Source organism: Homarus americanus, unplaced genomic scaffold, assembly GCF_018991925.1.
Source record: "Homarus americanus isolate GMGI-L3 unplaced genomic scaffold, GMGI_Hamer_2.0 scaffold48220, whole genome shotgun sequence".
Lineage (NCBI taxonomy): Eukaryota > Metazoa > Arthropoda > Malacostraca > Decapoda > Nephropidae > Homarus > Homarus americanus.
In genome coordinates this window covers 2,298,022-2,315,024 of record NW_024755060.1, presented here as the reverse complement: position 1 = coordinate 2,315,024, position 17,003 = coordinate 2,298,022, and the positions used below count along the sequence as shown (strand labels likewise).

Sequence of the window (17,003 nt, the reverse complement as noted above, 5' to 3'; positions counted from 1 at the left end):
AAAAAAATAACAGTGATAACGTCATGATGTGTAATGTGCTGATTGGTCGATGGTGAGGAGTGACGTCACCTGGATCAGCCGGGGAGTGACGTCACGTAGGTAAACAATAATAGAAACGTGAGTTGTTTAAAACGCGAAAAAATGAGACGTAAATAGCTCCAACACTAAGATCTTCTAGTTAACGGTAATAAATAGCTCCAACTAATTACCTTCTTGGTGAAATAGTAGTAAATAGCTCCAGCAAGACTTGATAGCAACAAAACTCCACTAAGAGGCAGAAAAACAACTTGGAGACGACTGGACGCCATAACTCAGGTGTGCGTCAGGTGAGTGTGGTAGGTGCCCCTTCTCTCCTCACCTGATCACCCCAACACTGACTAAAGTGGCGTCGATATCTCCACTACCTCGATTAATTCCCACATTTTTTTTTATTTAAGTGATAATATAAACATTTTTCTTATATTAAAGATAAAAATGGGATATATTTTTTTAATATAATAATTAATATAAGTTAATGGGTTTGTTATGTCAATAAGTAATGCTCTTATTCACTTATTTCTCGGGTGGAATCATTGGTTCTAAGCTGTTATCTCGGCTATCAGTCTTATTTTTAAACACGGGTTATCTTATCGTTTACTAGCGAGAGGGGAGCGTGTGTGGTGAGGGGTTGTTAACGCAGTGAGGGCTTAAGGGCAGGTACGATTAGGTGATTAGTGGTAAAGATGATTATGTAAATCACCTGAAGATTAGGGACCTTTATGCTAACCTAACCCAATGCATCCCTAACTTAACCTAACGCAGCTCTAACTTAACCTAACCTAACCCATCAGCAACCTAACCTAACCTAACACCCCTATCACCTCGACTCCCTTAATAACACCTGTACCCCACGCCCCCGGACTCACCTGTACCCCACGCCCCCGGACTCACCTGTACGCCCCCGGACTCACCTGTACCCCACGCCCCCGGACTCACCTGTACCCCACGCCCCCGGACTCACCTGGTAGGACCTTCCATCATGGTCAAGGTCGTCCTCCTCAGGTGAACTGGAGGTAGAGGTCGTGGAGGACTCAGAGTCACTATCGCTATCACTGGTCAGGGTGTTCACGTAGAATTCCATCATGGCCCGCTTCCCATTTTCTGTGTGGAGGGAAGATAAGGAGTTTGTTAATTGTGGGGGTTTGTTAACGCGTACAGTATATACACAAACAGGCTTACTTAACGCATTATTGGGCTGGAGAGAATTTTATATTGGGCTGTAAACAGACTTTTTTAACATATTCTTGAGGTGTAAACAGACTTACTTTAGTATTTATTAGGCTGCAAACAGACAATTTAACATAATTTTGGGCTGTAAACAAACTTTTTTAGTATACTATTAGACTGTAAACAGATACACACACATAAACATTATCTTTACATAAACACAGACAAACAAACATTTCTAAAGGAATATTGTTCGCACATAAACACACACACAGACATAAACAAGCGCAATAAATCCCAACAAATCCCAAGACCTGTCCCAAATCCCAAAGAGAGAGAGAGAGGGAGAGAGAGAGAGGCCATTGTCTAACTAACCACCAAAAAGCCTTAATAAAAAGATACACTTTAATTAATTCATAAAATGTGACGTAACGAAGTCTTTTTCGCGCGCTTTTTGGTGTATGTAAACAATGAGTCACCACAATGGCCCCTTTGTTTACTGTGTGTGGGAAGTAAACACAATAACGAGAGAGAGAGAGAGAGAGAGAGAGAGAGAGAGAGAGAGAGAGATTAGGTTAGGTTAATCTTAAGGTAAAATAAGCTAGGGATGAGGTTAGGTTAGCATTAGGGTGGTCAATCTTCAGGTGAATTAAACAGGTGCAGGAAGGAGGAACAAGCATCAGGTGGCCCCAAGACCATGCAATCAACCTTCAAGTGCCTCATTATCTATCATATCTTTGTTATCAGTAATGGTCGACCTTATCACACGCGACATATCTTGAGTAGCTGGGGCATTAGGCATTCTTGTTTGAGTACACCCTTTTGGGTACATCCTGTTGAGTACATCCTGTCTAGCACACCCTGTCTAGTACACCGTATTGAGTACATCTTGTCTAGCACACCCTGTCTAGTACACCGTATTGAGTACATCTTGTCTAGCACACCCTGTCTAGTACACCGTATTGAGTACATCTTGTCTAGCACACCCTGTCTAGTACACCGTATTGAGTACATCTTGTCTAGCACACACCCTGTCTAGCGCACACCGTATTGAGTACATCTTGTCTAGCACACACCCTGTCTAGCACAATCGTATTGAGTGTCTTTGTCTAGCACACCCCTGTCTAGCACTGCATTGAGTACATCTTGTCTTAGCACACACCCTGTCTAGTACACCGTATTGAGTACATCTTGTCTAGCACACCCTGTCTAGTACACCGTATTGAGTACATCTTGTCTAGCACACCCTGTCTAGTACACCGTATTGAGTACATCTTGTCTAGCACACCCTGTCTAGTACACCGTATTGAGTACATCCAGTCGAATACACCCTATTGAGTACATCCAGCTGAGTACATCCTGTTCAGTACACCCTGTTGAGTACACCCAATAAATGCCTGAACTCAAGGATACCTATACACTGACACACTTGTACGTACACACACACACACACACACACACACACACACACACACACACACACACATGTACGTCAAGAGCCATGAGATAACCCGGTGACCCGCATGCTGAGACGGCTAATCGATACACCTACATCTGTGTGTGTGTGTGTGTGTGTGTGTGTGCGTGCGTGTGTGTGTGTGTGTGTGTGTGTGTGTGTGTGTGTGTGTGTGTGTGTGTGTGTGTGTGTGTGTGTGTGTGTGTGTGTGTGTGTGTGTGTGTGTGTGTGTTTCCTTGTTATATTAATCACTATACATTATTTCCTACCACCACCACCACCATCACTACCACATCCCACTCACCACCATCACTACCACATCCCACTCACCACACACCTGTCACACCATCATCACAACCATGACTCACCACCTCATGACCATACACTATCACCTGCACCGTTCATGCATTGCCTGATTATTGCATGACTAATTTTAGCTCTTATTCCAAGGGTAAATTAAGCTCGTTTTCGTTTACTCTCTCAGGCAGGAAAACTAAGTGTCATGTGTGTGTGTCATAAGTGTCATGTCATGCTTGTGTCATATATGTGTCATATTGATGTCAGGTGTTATATTTGGTGGTGGTGGTGGAGGTATATAGTGTGGTAATGGTGGAGAATGTGGTGGTGGAGGTGGAGGCATATAGTGTGGTAATGGTGGAGAATGTGGTGGTGGAGGCATATAGTGTGGTAATGGTGGAGAATGTAGCAGTGGCGGAGGATGGTGGAGGAAGGTGATTGAGAATGTAGTGATGGTGGAGAAGAGGAGGTGACCTTGAATGACGCCTCACCTCACCTCACCTAACTCTCTCTCTCTCCTTCCTCCTCCCTCTCCCACACTCCTTCCCTCCCTCCCACTCCAACCTTCCTTACAGTCCCTCTCTCCTTTTCCTCTTCCCTCACAAGACAGGGAAGAGGAACAACAACAACAAAAGCACACGAAGAAGACTGAGAAGAAGAAGAAGAAGACTAAGAAGAAGAAGAAGAAGACTAGGAGGAAGAAGAAGACTAAGCGGAGGAGGACACCTGATCATCGCGTGGGAAGGCCGCATCACACAACTCAGCCAAGCACAGGGGAACACAACACCACGAGAGCCACGACGCCTTCTTCAGGTTCCCTTCTTCAGAGAGAGAGAGAGAGAGAGAGAGAGAGAGAGAGAGAGGCTAATCTTCACCTACCCCCCCAAAACACCACAGTCATTACCAAACACCCACATATATGGACCCCACACGCCCACACAACCCCCACACTACGCCCACACCATTACCTTGTGCTCGCTCTCTCTCAGCTCTCATCTGGAGGTAAATAAACCCCATATGTGAAGCCTCCATGGCGTCCGAAGTTTCCGAATCCATCCTTTTAATTCACCTGTGTCTTATATCGCCACTCGGCACAGGTGGGTGAGGTTTCGGACACCGCCGGGATGATCAGCTGATGGACTCCCGATCTGCATTGCTTTTGTTTTGTTTTTCTTGGTTTCTGACGCTTTTTTTCCCTAGGATGCTCTTGATTTCTTGTTTATTTTTGTCTTTCTTGGTTTCTGACGCTTTTTTCCCCCCGAGGATGTTTATTTCTTGCTTATTTTTGTGTTTTCCATCACTATTTCTGGGAGATATTTCCTCTGGCAAATTCTGGGAAATATATCCTAAAGTTTCAGTATCTCTGGCGTTGTTATTTCCGTATTTCTCAGGGATATTATTTCTCACCATTTTTAACGTCCAGGAGATAATTTTGGGAAATATTTGACTGTTTTTATCGCCACTATTTCCCAGAACTATTTTTCAATCTCTCAGAAATTTCCCTTTGTTATTTCTGAGAGATAAAAAAGGTGTGTACTTTCATTGTACTTTCTGTGTGTACTTTTCTGTGTGTACTGTTTGTGTGTACTGTTTGTGTGTACTTATATATGTATACCCGTACTGTTATGTCTGAACTTGTTTGTGTACTTGTGTATGTATATTTGAGAGAGAGAGAGAGAGAGAGAGAGAGAGAGAGAGAGAGAGAGATATATATGTGTGTGTGTGTGTGTGTGTCAATAACCGGACTGACACTACTATATCCGGTTAAACTTTGAACCACTCAACCGGCTCCCACAAAGATCCATCCGAACACCATCCCAATTTATCCCATCTCTTTCTTTAACTTTCTCTCTATTATCTCACTTTCTCTCTATCTCTAAATTTCTCTCACTTTCTCTCTATCTCTAAAATTATCCAACGTGCTTTCTTTCTTTCTACGTCTAATATCATAATTTATCTTCTTTTCCCATCTCTAATTTCACTCACTTGTTAACTTTAAAATTATTATTATTACGTCACTATTATCATCAACCTCATCATGTCAACTTTTGAGAGAGAGAGAGAGAGAGAGAGAGAGAGAGAGAGAGAGAGAGAGAGAGAGAGAGAGAGAGAGAGAGGAAGCAGGGAAGGGCGGTAGCAACATAACCTTGCCCCAACTAGTACAGGAAATACGCTATGTTCTCTCTTTTGTTTACATCTGCTACCCAGGCAGTCATACCAGCATCCTAACCTAACCTAACCTAACCTATGAAGTGGTGTCGTGAGAGAGAGAGAGAGAGAGAGAGAGAGAGAGAGAGAGAGAGAGAGAGAGAGAGAGAGAGAGAGAGAGAGAGAGAGAGAGAGAGAGAGAGAGAGCTATCCAAGCACCTCTCCAAAACCTAGCACATATGTCAGCCAACGAGCTCAGGTGTACACACGGGTAAATTAACCCACAGGTGTTGTCGACTCACAGGTGTCCGCCCACACTTCCTGGCCCACTCTCCTGACCCACATCATAACCCCCGCTCGAATTCCCATACTGTTTTAAGTTCAATTTATCGGATCACATGAAGAGTTGACCCCCCTCCCCTACCCTGCCCTCCCCCCTCCAGCCAGCTTATTTCACCTGATGAGTAAACACCTTAAGGCTATCTTAGGTTAGGTTGATGTTATGTTATGTTAGTAAGTTATGTTAGGCTGAACTTGTATTATCCTCTTATAAACCACCACCACTACCACCACTACTACCACCACCACTACCACCACTACCACTACCACCACCACCACCACCACTACCACCACTACTAATAATAAACATTCAGTAAACACAACATGTATTAACACACACTATCAATACCTCACACGCACTCTCGCAACGTTATCACTGTTTCAACGCACTGCACGCAAATTAAACGCCAACTTATAATAATAAACGCATTACACTCACTAAACGCACTATAGTTCAACGCCTAAGGTGATTCAACTAACGTCAACGCATAGCACAAGTATAGCAAATCCAACGCCTTTAATGGGCATTGTTACGTCAACGCTCCACACACCCACAGTATTAATCAACGCTTTAAACACACTGAAGATATTCCACGCTAAACGCCAGAGAGTCACCAATGAACGTCAAAGCCACATGAACGCCATTACAGCACTGAGAGCTGATTCACACTCAACACACACACACACAGTCACAGCCCCCCCCCCCAACCTCACCTGGTCACATGGTCCAAGCGTCACGCCCAGGTCTATCCAGTCGTATCGAGAAGAGCTTTAATTACCCAATAGACTAAACCCCATTGGTCTTCTGTACGTGACGTCCTGAGGTTGGGTTAGGTTAGGTTGGGGTTAGGTGAGGGTTAGGTTAGGGTTAGGTTGGGGTTAGGTTAGGGTTAGGTTGGGGTTAGGTTAGGTTGGGGTTAGGTTAGGGTTAGGTTTGCCCCTATACATAACCTCTACATTACACCTCTCCCTACCTCACATCTCCTCCCACTCCTACCCCTCTTTCTCTCCACCTCCCCCCTCCTTCCTCTCACCCCCTCCTTTCTCTCCCCTCCCCCTCCTTCCTCTCCCCCCTCCTCCCATCACCCCCCCTCATGTCACCTCACTAATCTACCTCCACCACAGGAACACGCGCGAAAAATTGCAGTGGAATGACTGTGTATACGTCGGCTTGTGTTCCGCCCATGTATGTGGGTCACGAGATGGGGGGTCAACACTACACACACATTCACCCACTACACCTTAACAACACCCACTACACCCTCATCACCCCAGCAACACATACTACACCCACTACACCCTCATCACCACTCTAGCAACACCAAATACACCCTGCCCCACCCCAGCAATATAATCTGTTGGCTTAATTCATCTTCAACACCACCACCACCACACCACACCACCACATCTCCCTCCTTCACTCACCACACGTATTAAGAAAGCTCCACACCATGACGCGATATTTTAAAAAACAATCATATCTTCTCAATTAATTTTCGCTCTCTTCAAGTGATGATGGTTGGCTCAGGTCACGTTCGTTGCCGCTAACACGAGAGATTATTACTATACTGAGTCACATGAGGGCGTTAAACTGTGTGTGTGTGTGTGTGTGTGTGTGTGTGTGTGTGTGTGTGTGTGTGTGTGTGTGTGTGTGTGTGTGTGTGTGTGTGTGTAGTAGTAGTAGTAATAATAATAATAATAATAATAATAATAATAATAATAATAATAAATAATAATAATAATAATAATAATAATAATAATAATAATAATAATAATAATAATAATGGTTTGCGCGCGCGCGTGTGTGTGTGTGTGTAATAATAATAATTAACGGTTTATTGAAAGAGCTTGGCAGCCAGAAGGCTGAAAATATACAGTTACATATTTGGGGAATGGGTTTCGAATTACAAATAATATACAAATAACATAAGTGATATAAATAAGATATATAATAACTAGATGGGGAAAAGCTCAAACTACAGGGCATTTCAACATAGCGACAGTGCAAGAAGTAGTGTTTACAAGTTATTGATAATTTTTACAATGGTTGGGACTGGGCTGTTCTTATAGCAATCAGTTCGTGCACGTATGGGCTGGATGCGGTTGTGGTGTCGAACAGCAATTCTCGGGCTAGGGATCTCAGGTGGTAATAGGAGCCGGTGTCGAGGATGGTGCAGAAGCTTGTGTGTGTGTATATAATCCTCAAATCCTCTCATCGTTCTCCATCAATCAATACTTAAAGAAAATGAACAGAGAGGGAGAACAGAGGAGAGAAAGAGAGAGGAAGAGGAGGAGGAGGAGGAAGATAGACAATGCTACACGTCCATCCATTAATCAAATTGGGGGTCTGACCCAGTGTACAGGTGCGACCAAAATTCAGTACACACACCTGACCCAAGAGAATGAACACGTGACCTCTGACCCCCAGCAACATGGCACTACACCCCTCTTGCCCGCAGTGCCAATTACACCAAGGGAATTAAGATACAAATTTTAACCTTTGAGAATCCATCATTGTGTCGTAGTTTAAGTGAGCCAATTAGATGTCAGTCATTTTAAGCGAGGCAGTTCGATATACCAGTTAATTTAAGCGAGACAGTTATTTGCATTATCGTAACCCAAATTCACGACTGTACAATTGACTGTTCATTTACCAACGTTGAGTGAGACTGTCTTGGAACTGGTGACTGAGGTGTGGTACTGCTTGAAAGATATAGATAGATAGATAGATAGGGATTGGTTATGATACCATTGAGAGAGAGAGAGAGAGAGAGAGAGAGAGAGAGAGAGAGAGAGAGAGAGAGCGCGCAATGTTTTAAGGGTTGGGTGTAGTAAAAGAAGTCACTATACAGGAACACTCACCATTCTGTAGTGATTGTTGTGATTGGTGTTGTAGTAGTCGCGTTTGTGGTTGATGTGGTGGTTGTTGTAGTCGTTGTTGTTGTGGTGGTGGTGGTTGTAGTCGTTGTTGTTGTGGTGGTGGTTGTAGTTGTTGTAGTCGTTGTGGACCCAGTAATGGCTCCTCCTCCTCCGCCAGCTTCCTAACCTTAATTCTCTTTTTCTTGGCTTTGTTCTCACTCGCATCTCCTTTGTCTTTTGTTTTCTTGTGGTCTCTGGATCTTCCTTCTTTGTTTACCTCTGAGCTGCTGCAGGAGTGAGACGCCCTGGAGGAGGTAGCACGAGCGAGGTCAGGGTAAGGACGGTTCATCTGAGAGCTACTGGGTTCTGCTGCATCTTTATCGAGCGAGCGAACACCTCCTCCTGACGGGGAAGCCTTCACAGACACCGTCACTAGTATCTCAAAGGAGGTATCTGGACTGGCTATGTGGATACCTTGCCCCACGGCGTGTCTATGGCTCGTAAGGACCTCTGGGACTAGGGGGCTGTCACTCATCTTGGCGGAGGGGCTGTCATTCATCTCGACGAAGGGGCGGTCACTCATCTCGACGAAGGGGCGGTCACTCATCTCGACGGAGGGGGACGTTTGAGTGGCTGTATCCTGTATGTCTATTGGAGTCTTCCCTTCATCTTTCCTATCAAACTTGATATTGAGGTTTGGTCTTGTGGTAGATGTTCGGGGTTCAAGAGGACGGGTGACAGTGTCTGGCTCCTGGGGTTCAAGAGGACGGCTGACAGTGTCTGGCTCCTGGGGTTCAAGAGGACGGGTGACAGTGTCTGGCTCCTGGGGTTCAAGAGGCGTCGATGTTCTTGGGAAGCAACACAACTCAGCGCCATCACCAGACGCCACAACACTCTCAGAATACTGTTGACAATCCTCCCTCTCTCTCTCGTAATCCTTATCTAACTCAGGAAAGGTCGCCAGTAAAGGAGGTGTAGGACTCCTCTCATCTACAACAGGAAGAGGAGGAGTGTTCAGGGGCGGCGTAGGACTCCCCTCATCTACAACAGGAGGAGGAGAAGGAGTGTTCAGGGGCGTAGGACTCCCCTCATCTACAACAGGAGGAGGAGTGTACAGGGGAGTGGAGTAAACCTCATCCTCATCCGTCACAACACACTCCAGCGTTATGTACTCACACTCCAGGATACCCTCACCTTCTGGCTCTAAAGGATCCTCCCATTCATCCTCCTCAGAGTCCTCCGGTGTTTCCTTTACGTCTGAGACAGCCTTCTTCGTTTCACCCGTGTCCGTTACATCCTTCGACGTTTCCTTACCAATTGAAAACTCCTTCCTTCCCTCTCCCACGTCTGAAAACTCTTTCCTTGTCTCTCCCATGTCCAAAACCTCCTCCTTCCTTGTGTCTTCCATGTCCAAAAACTCCTTCCTTTCTTCTCCCATGTCCAGAAGCTCCTCCTTCGTTTCCTCTGCCATGTCCAAAACCTCATCCTTCGTTTCCTCTCCCATGTCCAAAACCTCCTCCTTCCTTGTCTCTCCCATGTCCAAAACCTCCTTCCTTTCTTCACCCATGTCCAGAACCTCCTTCCTTTCCTCTCCCATGTCCAAAACCTCATCCTTCCTTGTCTCTCCCATGTCCAAAACCTCATCCTTCCTTGTCTCTCCCATGTCCAAAACCTCATCCCTTCCTCGTCTCTCCCATGTCCAAAACCTCATCCTTCCTTGTCTCTCCCATGTCCAAAACCTCATCCTTCCTTTCCTCTCCCATGTCCAAAACCTCCTCCTTCCTTGTCTCTCCCATGTCCAGAATCTCCTTCCTTTCTTCACCCATGTCCAGAATCTCCTCCTTCCTTGTCTCTTCCATGTCCAAAACCTCCTTCCTTTCTTCACCCATGTCCAGAATCTCCTCCTTCCTTGTCTCTCCCATGTCCAAAACCTCCTCCTTCCTTTCCTCTCCCATGTCCCAAATCTCCTCCTTCCTTGTCTCTCCCATGTCCCAAACATCCTCAGTTCTTTCCTCCTTCTTCACGGCTTCCTCCAATAGGCCCGTCATCCCCCTAAAACTCGGTGCCTGGAACAACGGAGGGCCCAAATTCCCGCCTTGGGGGACTACTGACGATGCAGAGTGTGTTGGGGAAGTCACCTCTGAGTGTGTTGGAGAAGCCTGTACCAGTTTCACAAGAGGAGGTTGTCGTGATGGTGGGGGAGGTAGTAATGGTGGTGTTGGGGGAGGTGATGGAGAAGGTTGTAGTGGTGGAGAAGGTTGTTGTAGTGGTGGAGAAGGTTTTTGAAGTGCTGTTGGAGAAGGTTGTTGTAGTGGTGGAGAAGGGTGTCGTAGTGGTGGTGGAGGTTGTCGGGGTGGTGGGGGCGGCACCTCTAGGATCTCCTGGCTCTCCAACTCATTTAAGAGCTGCGTTGGAGATCCATCTGGGCGCTGTGGTGGTGATGGTGGTGGTGAACTCTCTGTCAACTGTACAAGAGTCTCGGTAATCGGGTCATGAGAACTCTTTGAGAATTCTGAAGGTGTTGTCTCTGGTAGTTGTGTTGCAGAAGGTTGTTGGAGTTGTGTTGGAGATGATTCAGGTAACTGTGTTGGAGGAGGTAATCGTGGTGGTGGAGGAGGCACATCAGGAATCTCCATGTCCTCCAGTTTACTTACGAGCTGTCTTGGAGACTTACCTGGGTCCTGTGATGGATGGAGTGCGGAGACTTCTGGGAGGAGATGTATGGGAGAGGTTGGAGGCCGTAGTGGAGAAACTTTGGAGAGGTATTTTTGAGGAGTTTCCGAGATAGTTGCTGAGGGAACTTCTGCGAGAGGTGTAGGAAGAGGTGGTGGCTGGCGTGGAGGTGGTGGAGGTACCTCTGGAATCTCCAGGTCAATTATGAGTTGTGTTGGAGAAGCCTTTGACTCCAGAAACTCCACAGGGTCTGGATGCTGTACTGGAGAAGCTTCTAGAAACTTTAGAAGCCATGAAGAAGCCTCTGGATATTGCCGTTTTGTTGGGGTTTCCAGCTGTGCAAAGTCGAGAAGCTGTGATGTGTAAGATTCCAGCAGTTCTGTTGGAGGGGGAGGTCGAGGAGGTGGAGGTCGCGGAGGTGGAGAAGGTGACCGTGGGGGTGGGAGAGGTTGCCGTGGGGGTGGGAGAGGTTGCCCGTGGGGGTGGGAGGGTTGCCGTGGGGGTGGGAGAGATTGCCGTGGGGGTGGGAGAGGTTGCCGTGGGGGTGGGAGAGGTTGCCGTGGGGGTGGGGGAGGTTGGCGTGGAGGTGGGGGAGGTACCTCTGGAAGGTCCATGTTAGTCAAGCCCTTTAGGAATTCCGTCTGAGGCCCACCAAGGGACTCTGTTGGGATAACGTCTTGGAACTGTGAAGGTACTGGGAAGGTCATCACGTCTTCAGGTTCTGTTGGAGGAGCATCTTCAAATTCTGTTGGAGGAGCATTTTCAAATTCTGTTGGAGGATCATCTTCAAATTCTGTTGGAGGATCATCTTCAAATTCTGTCGGAGGAGCATTTTCAAATTCTATTGGAGGAACATCTTCAAACTGTGTCTCAAGGAACTCTGTCAAAGGCCTCCCAGACAGGTGTGTTGGAGGTGGTTGGCGTGGAGGTGGAGGAGGAATTTGAGGGATATCAAAGGTCTCCAACTCCTTCAAGAACTGTGTTGGAGACTGACTAGGAGACCACGCAGAAGGAGGTTCGATAGGTTGTGTTAGCCACTCCTCTTCCTGCTGGGACTCTGATATCGTAGGTGCTCCTGAAGGCGTGGATGAAGTCTCAAGAAGAGGTGATGACGTCTCCTCCTGTTCTTCTTCCTCCTCCTCCTGTTCTTCTTCCTCCTCCTCCTGTTCTTCTTCCTCCTCCTCTTGTTCTTCTTCCTCCTCCTCCTCCTCCTCTTCCTCCATACAGCGCGCCAGGGAGGTGTAAGGAAGCTCTATCATTGACCTTTCATGCCAACGTGTAGGAGGTGTCACCGAAAACGATACAGGCGATGTTTGAGACGAACAACCATCTAAAACACCTTCTAGAGTTACTTCTGCAGGGAGGTACAGCGAAGACGTTTGAGGTTCTGCTGAAGGTGCCACAGATGTAGTTGGTGGCAGCTGACGAGGTGGTGGCGGGGGTATGAGTGGTATGTCTATTTTCCCCAAATCCTCGAACGCAAAAGTCATTCTGTCCGTCACTCTTCTGTACACGTCGAGGTCAGGGCCACCAAGTGAAGGTTTATCTCTCAACACCACATTAGTTGGTTCTCCTGTAGAAGGCGATACTGATGGTTCTCCTTCTTCAGGTACCTGTGGATTTAGTGAGGTCTCGAGTGCTGGTGATAATGGCGGAGACTCCAGAAGTGGTGATTCGCGTGATTTATCCGGAATTGGTGAATCTTGGGCGGCCTCCGGAAGTGGTGAATCACGTGCGACCTCAGGGACGGGTAAATCACGTGCGACCTCAGGGACGGGTGAATAACGTGCGACCTCAGGGACGGGTGAATCACGTGCGACCTCAGGGACTGGTGAATCACGTGCAACCTCAGGGACGGGTGAATCACGTGCAACCTCAGGGACTGGTGAATCACGAGCAACCTCAGGGACTGGTGAATCACGTGCGACCTCAGGGACTGGTGAATCACGAGCAGATTCCATAAGTGGTGATTCACGAGCAGACTCAAAGGATTCTGTACTGACCGGAGACACAGATAACGTAGGCGACTCAGAAGGAGGCACTGGTGACGTGGACGAACACACAGTTACAGATGCTTCAGGTAGTGGTGACTCCAGTACCTCAACACTATATGGTGACCTGACATCTGGCTCCATTACCGATAACTTGGGAGATAGTTTAGATGGTGACAGAGATAAGGAATTAATCTGGTGAGAGTCTATCATCCTGGTGTTATCTGGAGGTGTTATCATACCTTGAGGAAACACCTGTGGGAATAACGCCGAGCTATTAGGTGAAGGCACTGGACTTGGGGAAGAGGGAGGCGACACCATGATCTCAGGAGTTGAAATTGTACTCTGAGAGGATACCAGCACCGTAGGAGGACCAAATGTACGTGTAGAAGTAGCAGAAGAAGGAGGAGGAGGTGGAGGACGTGATGGTCTCCTTTGGCTAGGGAGATGATGACCTATACCCTGCGGAGGTGACGACGATGTAGGGGTACCAGGCGGTGTTTCTGGAGGAGGCGGTGGAGGTGGACACGGAGGCCTCTTGACACTGGGGCTTCTCAGTTTGGATTTAGGTCTTTTAAGTGTGTGTTGTTGTTTCCTCCTCTGACTTGACCTTGGTACAGTGACAGGGACTTCTGTCATCTTCGAGTCTTCAGCTCTGTATGATTTCCCGGGAAAAATGTCTTCTTCGTCAGGTTCTGCTGGTGCCAAAACGTCTACTTCGGGTTCTGCTGGTGCCAAGACGTCTACTTCGGGTTCTGTTGGTGCCAAGACGTCTACTTCGGGTTCTATTGGCACCAAAACGTCTACTTCGGGTTCTGTTGGTGCCAAGACGTCTACTTCGGGTTCTATTGGCACCAAAACGTCTACTTCGGGTTCTATTGGCGCCAAAACGTCTACTTCGGGTTCTATTGGCGCCAAAACGTCTATTTCGGGTTCTGCTGGTGCCAAGACGTCTATTTCGGGTTCTATTGGCACCAAGACGTCTACTTCGGGTTCTATTGACGCCAAAACGTCTACTTCGGGTTCTGTTGATGCCAAGACCTTCGTCTCGGGTTCTTTTGGCGCCATAACTTGAACTCGGGGTTCTTGTGGCACCAAATCCTCCTCGACCTCTAAAACCTCCTCCTCGGACTCTAGAACCTCTACTTCCTCCTCATCGGCCTCTAGAACCTCTACTTCCTCCTCGGCCTCTAGAACCTCTACTTCCTCCTCCTCGGCCTCTAGAACCTCTACTTCCTCCTCCTCGGCCTCTAAACCCTTCTTATTGGCCTCTAAAACCTCCTCTCTGGCCTTTAAAACCTCCTCCTTGGCCTTTAAAACCTCCTCCTTGGCCTTTAAAACCTCCTCCTCGGCCTCCATCGGTCGTAGAACCTGGACATCCACTTGCTTCACTTCTACCTTATGCTTCTTAGGTGGAGGCTGGACGAGGAAATTATCGAGGTTGGTCTCCAGGTATGGTTTTATTACCGTGTCATCGTGACTCTTCATTTCCTCGTTGCCATGGTGATCACTCCTCCCTGTTGACAGATCGCGTCTCTTAACCCCATGTTTATCATGTTGAAGATCGCGTCTTTTAACCTCCTGGCTATCATGTCCAACTCGGCCAGGTGATCCATCGTTTAAAACCTCCATTGATGAAGTTTCCCGTTTGTTTACCTTGGAGATGTTGACGTCACTAATATCAACAGATGTTTTGGAACCTTTAGAATCATTGAAACCTTTGGTGGTGTGTCTTAAACTGCCACCAGAGACTTCGGAAAAGTTATCCTCAGGTTCTGTATCGTAGAGAGCCTCAACCATGTTCCGATAAGATGACCGGGAACTACAGCCTCTCTCCCTCTCTTCCTGTGACATGACTGTGCTACTCGGCTCAGAGGGAGTGTTAGTCAGTGACTCTTCCTCATGACTAAAACCTTCTAAAGCTGAGTCACTGTCAATCATATGGAATTTCTGTTTGTTGTGACACTCTGGGCCTGAGTCACTATCAATCACGTGTTGTTTGTTGTGAATCTCTGGGCCTGAGTCACTATCAATCACGTGTTGTTGTTGTTTGTTGTGACACTCTGGGCCTGAGTCACTATCAATCACGTGTTGTTGTTGGTTGTTAATCTCTGGGCCTGAGTCACTATCAATCACGTGTTGTTGTTGGTTGTGAATCTCTGGGCCTGAGTCACTATCAATCACGTGTTGTTGTTGGTTGTGAATCTCTGGGCCTGAGTCACTATCAATCACGTGTTGTTGTTGGTTGTGAATCTCTGGGCCTGAGTCACTATCAATCACGTGTTGTTGTTGTTGGTTGTGATTCTCGGGGGTTGAATCTACAACATCTGGCCTAAAACGCTTCCTACTTCCATTATTCCGTGTTATAATCTCTTCGGTCACCTCCTGATGATAAATAAGTCGACTGGTTGTGGTGGAGGAGACGCCCATTCTGTACATTGCTCTCTCCCCTGACTGCCCCTTCGTCAGGAACATCTTCTCCTCCTGCCAGTGCTCTACCACATCTCCTCCCCCGTCAGGTGTACTCGCCCCTCCTTCAGAATGGCAAGCCAGGATCTCCTTAATGGCACTCGTCTCCCTCTGCATGGCATATAGGTTCTGTTGTATAGATGCCAGAGTTGCCATAGCATTCTCATCCAGTTCATCATAGTCATCGTCGCGTCTCTTGGCTTCTATCACGGTGATCTGGGCTTCATCAGAGCTGTATTCCCCACTGGCGTCTGATCCGCTCATGTCACCCTCAAGTCCTTCCCCATCATCACCCAAAGTAAAGTCCAGCTCCTCCTCGGGGTCCTCAAGGGCGACATCAACGGGGACCTCCCACTCCATCCCTGAGGAGGAGAGGAAGCTAGTCTCCCTCCAGTGACCCGCCATGATGGATGAAAGGTCGTATGGTTCAGTTATAAGTCACTACACAGTTATTTTCCTTCATATTTCTGATCACTTTGAGTCACATACCTGTTCACTTCCTGTCATAAACACCTGAAATAAACAAACACACGGACTTGTTATCAACGGCACATAATATTCCAACAAGAACCTTTGACAAATCTATGATAATTTACACAACACAAATCACTTTGTTTTACGTCACGTCACAACACTAATTCACCTCTGACGTCATAAGGTTTAGTTCACCAGCTGTGTAAACATTGCCATTACTTCAGTATTATCAACTCGTCAGTGATAGCTTGAGCTGGGCTGCGTCACTCACTAAACTCAGCGCCGGACCCCAACACCTGCCTCCTAGGGCCCACCAACACACCTGCACCGCTACCCGCACACCTCACTCCACACCTTTCAGTATCAGCGGGTGTATTCTGCCGCCGCTACACCCAACACCACGTAGCTTTCTAATGGCACTTAAGACAATCAACACTTAATTGTATATTGTTACTGGAGGTATTACCCCCCTCCCTCTCCTTAACCTCTAGCGTTTATCAAGGCCTCAGGTGAGACTAGTTTGAGGTAGAGGTAGAGGTAGAGATGAGCTCTGTGTAGGCCATTTCCGTAACCAACACTCAAGACACTTACTCATACACTTTACACTCACCTACTGACGCCCGACTGAACTTTTGCCAGTTACTCGGGCAGTCAGTCCAGTTAAGCGCTTACATTCACTGCTAATTATTATCCAGTTTCTACCTCACGTGTGCCTCGTCTACAGGTAAACAACTCACTAAACCATGACGCAATCACTTAGGAATAACATCAAGTTTTTTCCATGCATATTTTGCGTTGTTATTATCACATTTGTTCACTATAATTCATTTCCGGGTATGGCTGGTGTAACACACGTTCATATCACTACACCATAATCAGTATTTCGTAGCTGAATATATCACCATTACTAACACCAACACTATCACATCCTACAGTGTATAGTGACAACCAGTAGGACTAGAAGGATGGGTTGTATCCAGTATCCTGCACAACCTGTATCCTGCACAGGCTGTGTCCTGGTGGCTAGTGGTCCGTCTCACAGTATGAGGCCAGCTGAGACTATTACTATGTACCATCACGTCACACCCGGG

The 17,003-nt window shown here is 47.0% G+C and overlaps 1 protein-coding gene across 7 annotated transcripts in view; it reads right to left on the bottom strand.

Moving 5' to 3' along the window:
• Positions 1-17,003, bottom strand: part of LOC121856300 — a 148,817-nt gene that overhangs the window by 95,372 nt on the left and 36,442 nt on the right. For all 7 annotated transcript variants that reach the window (XM_042351760.1, XM_042351761.1, XM_042351767.1 and 4 more), the window contains exon 2: positions 1,001-1,140. In XM_042351760.1, coding sequence (XP_042207694.1) covers positions 1,001-1,140 — 140 coding nt within the window. The remainder of the gene's footprint in view (positions 1-1,000; positions 1,141-17,003) is intronic.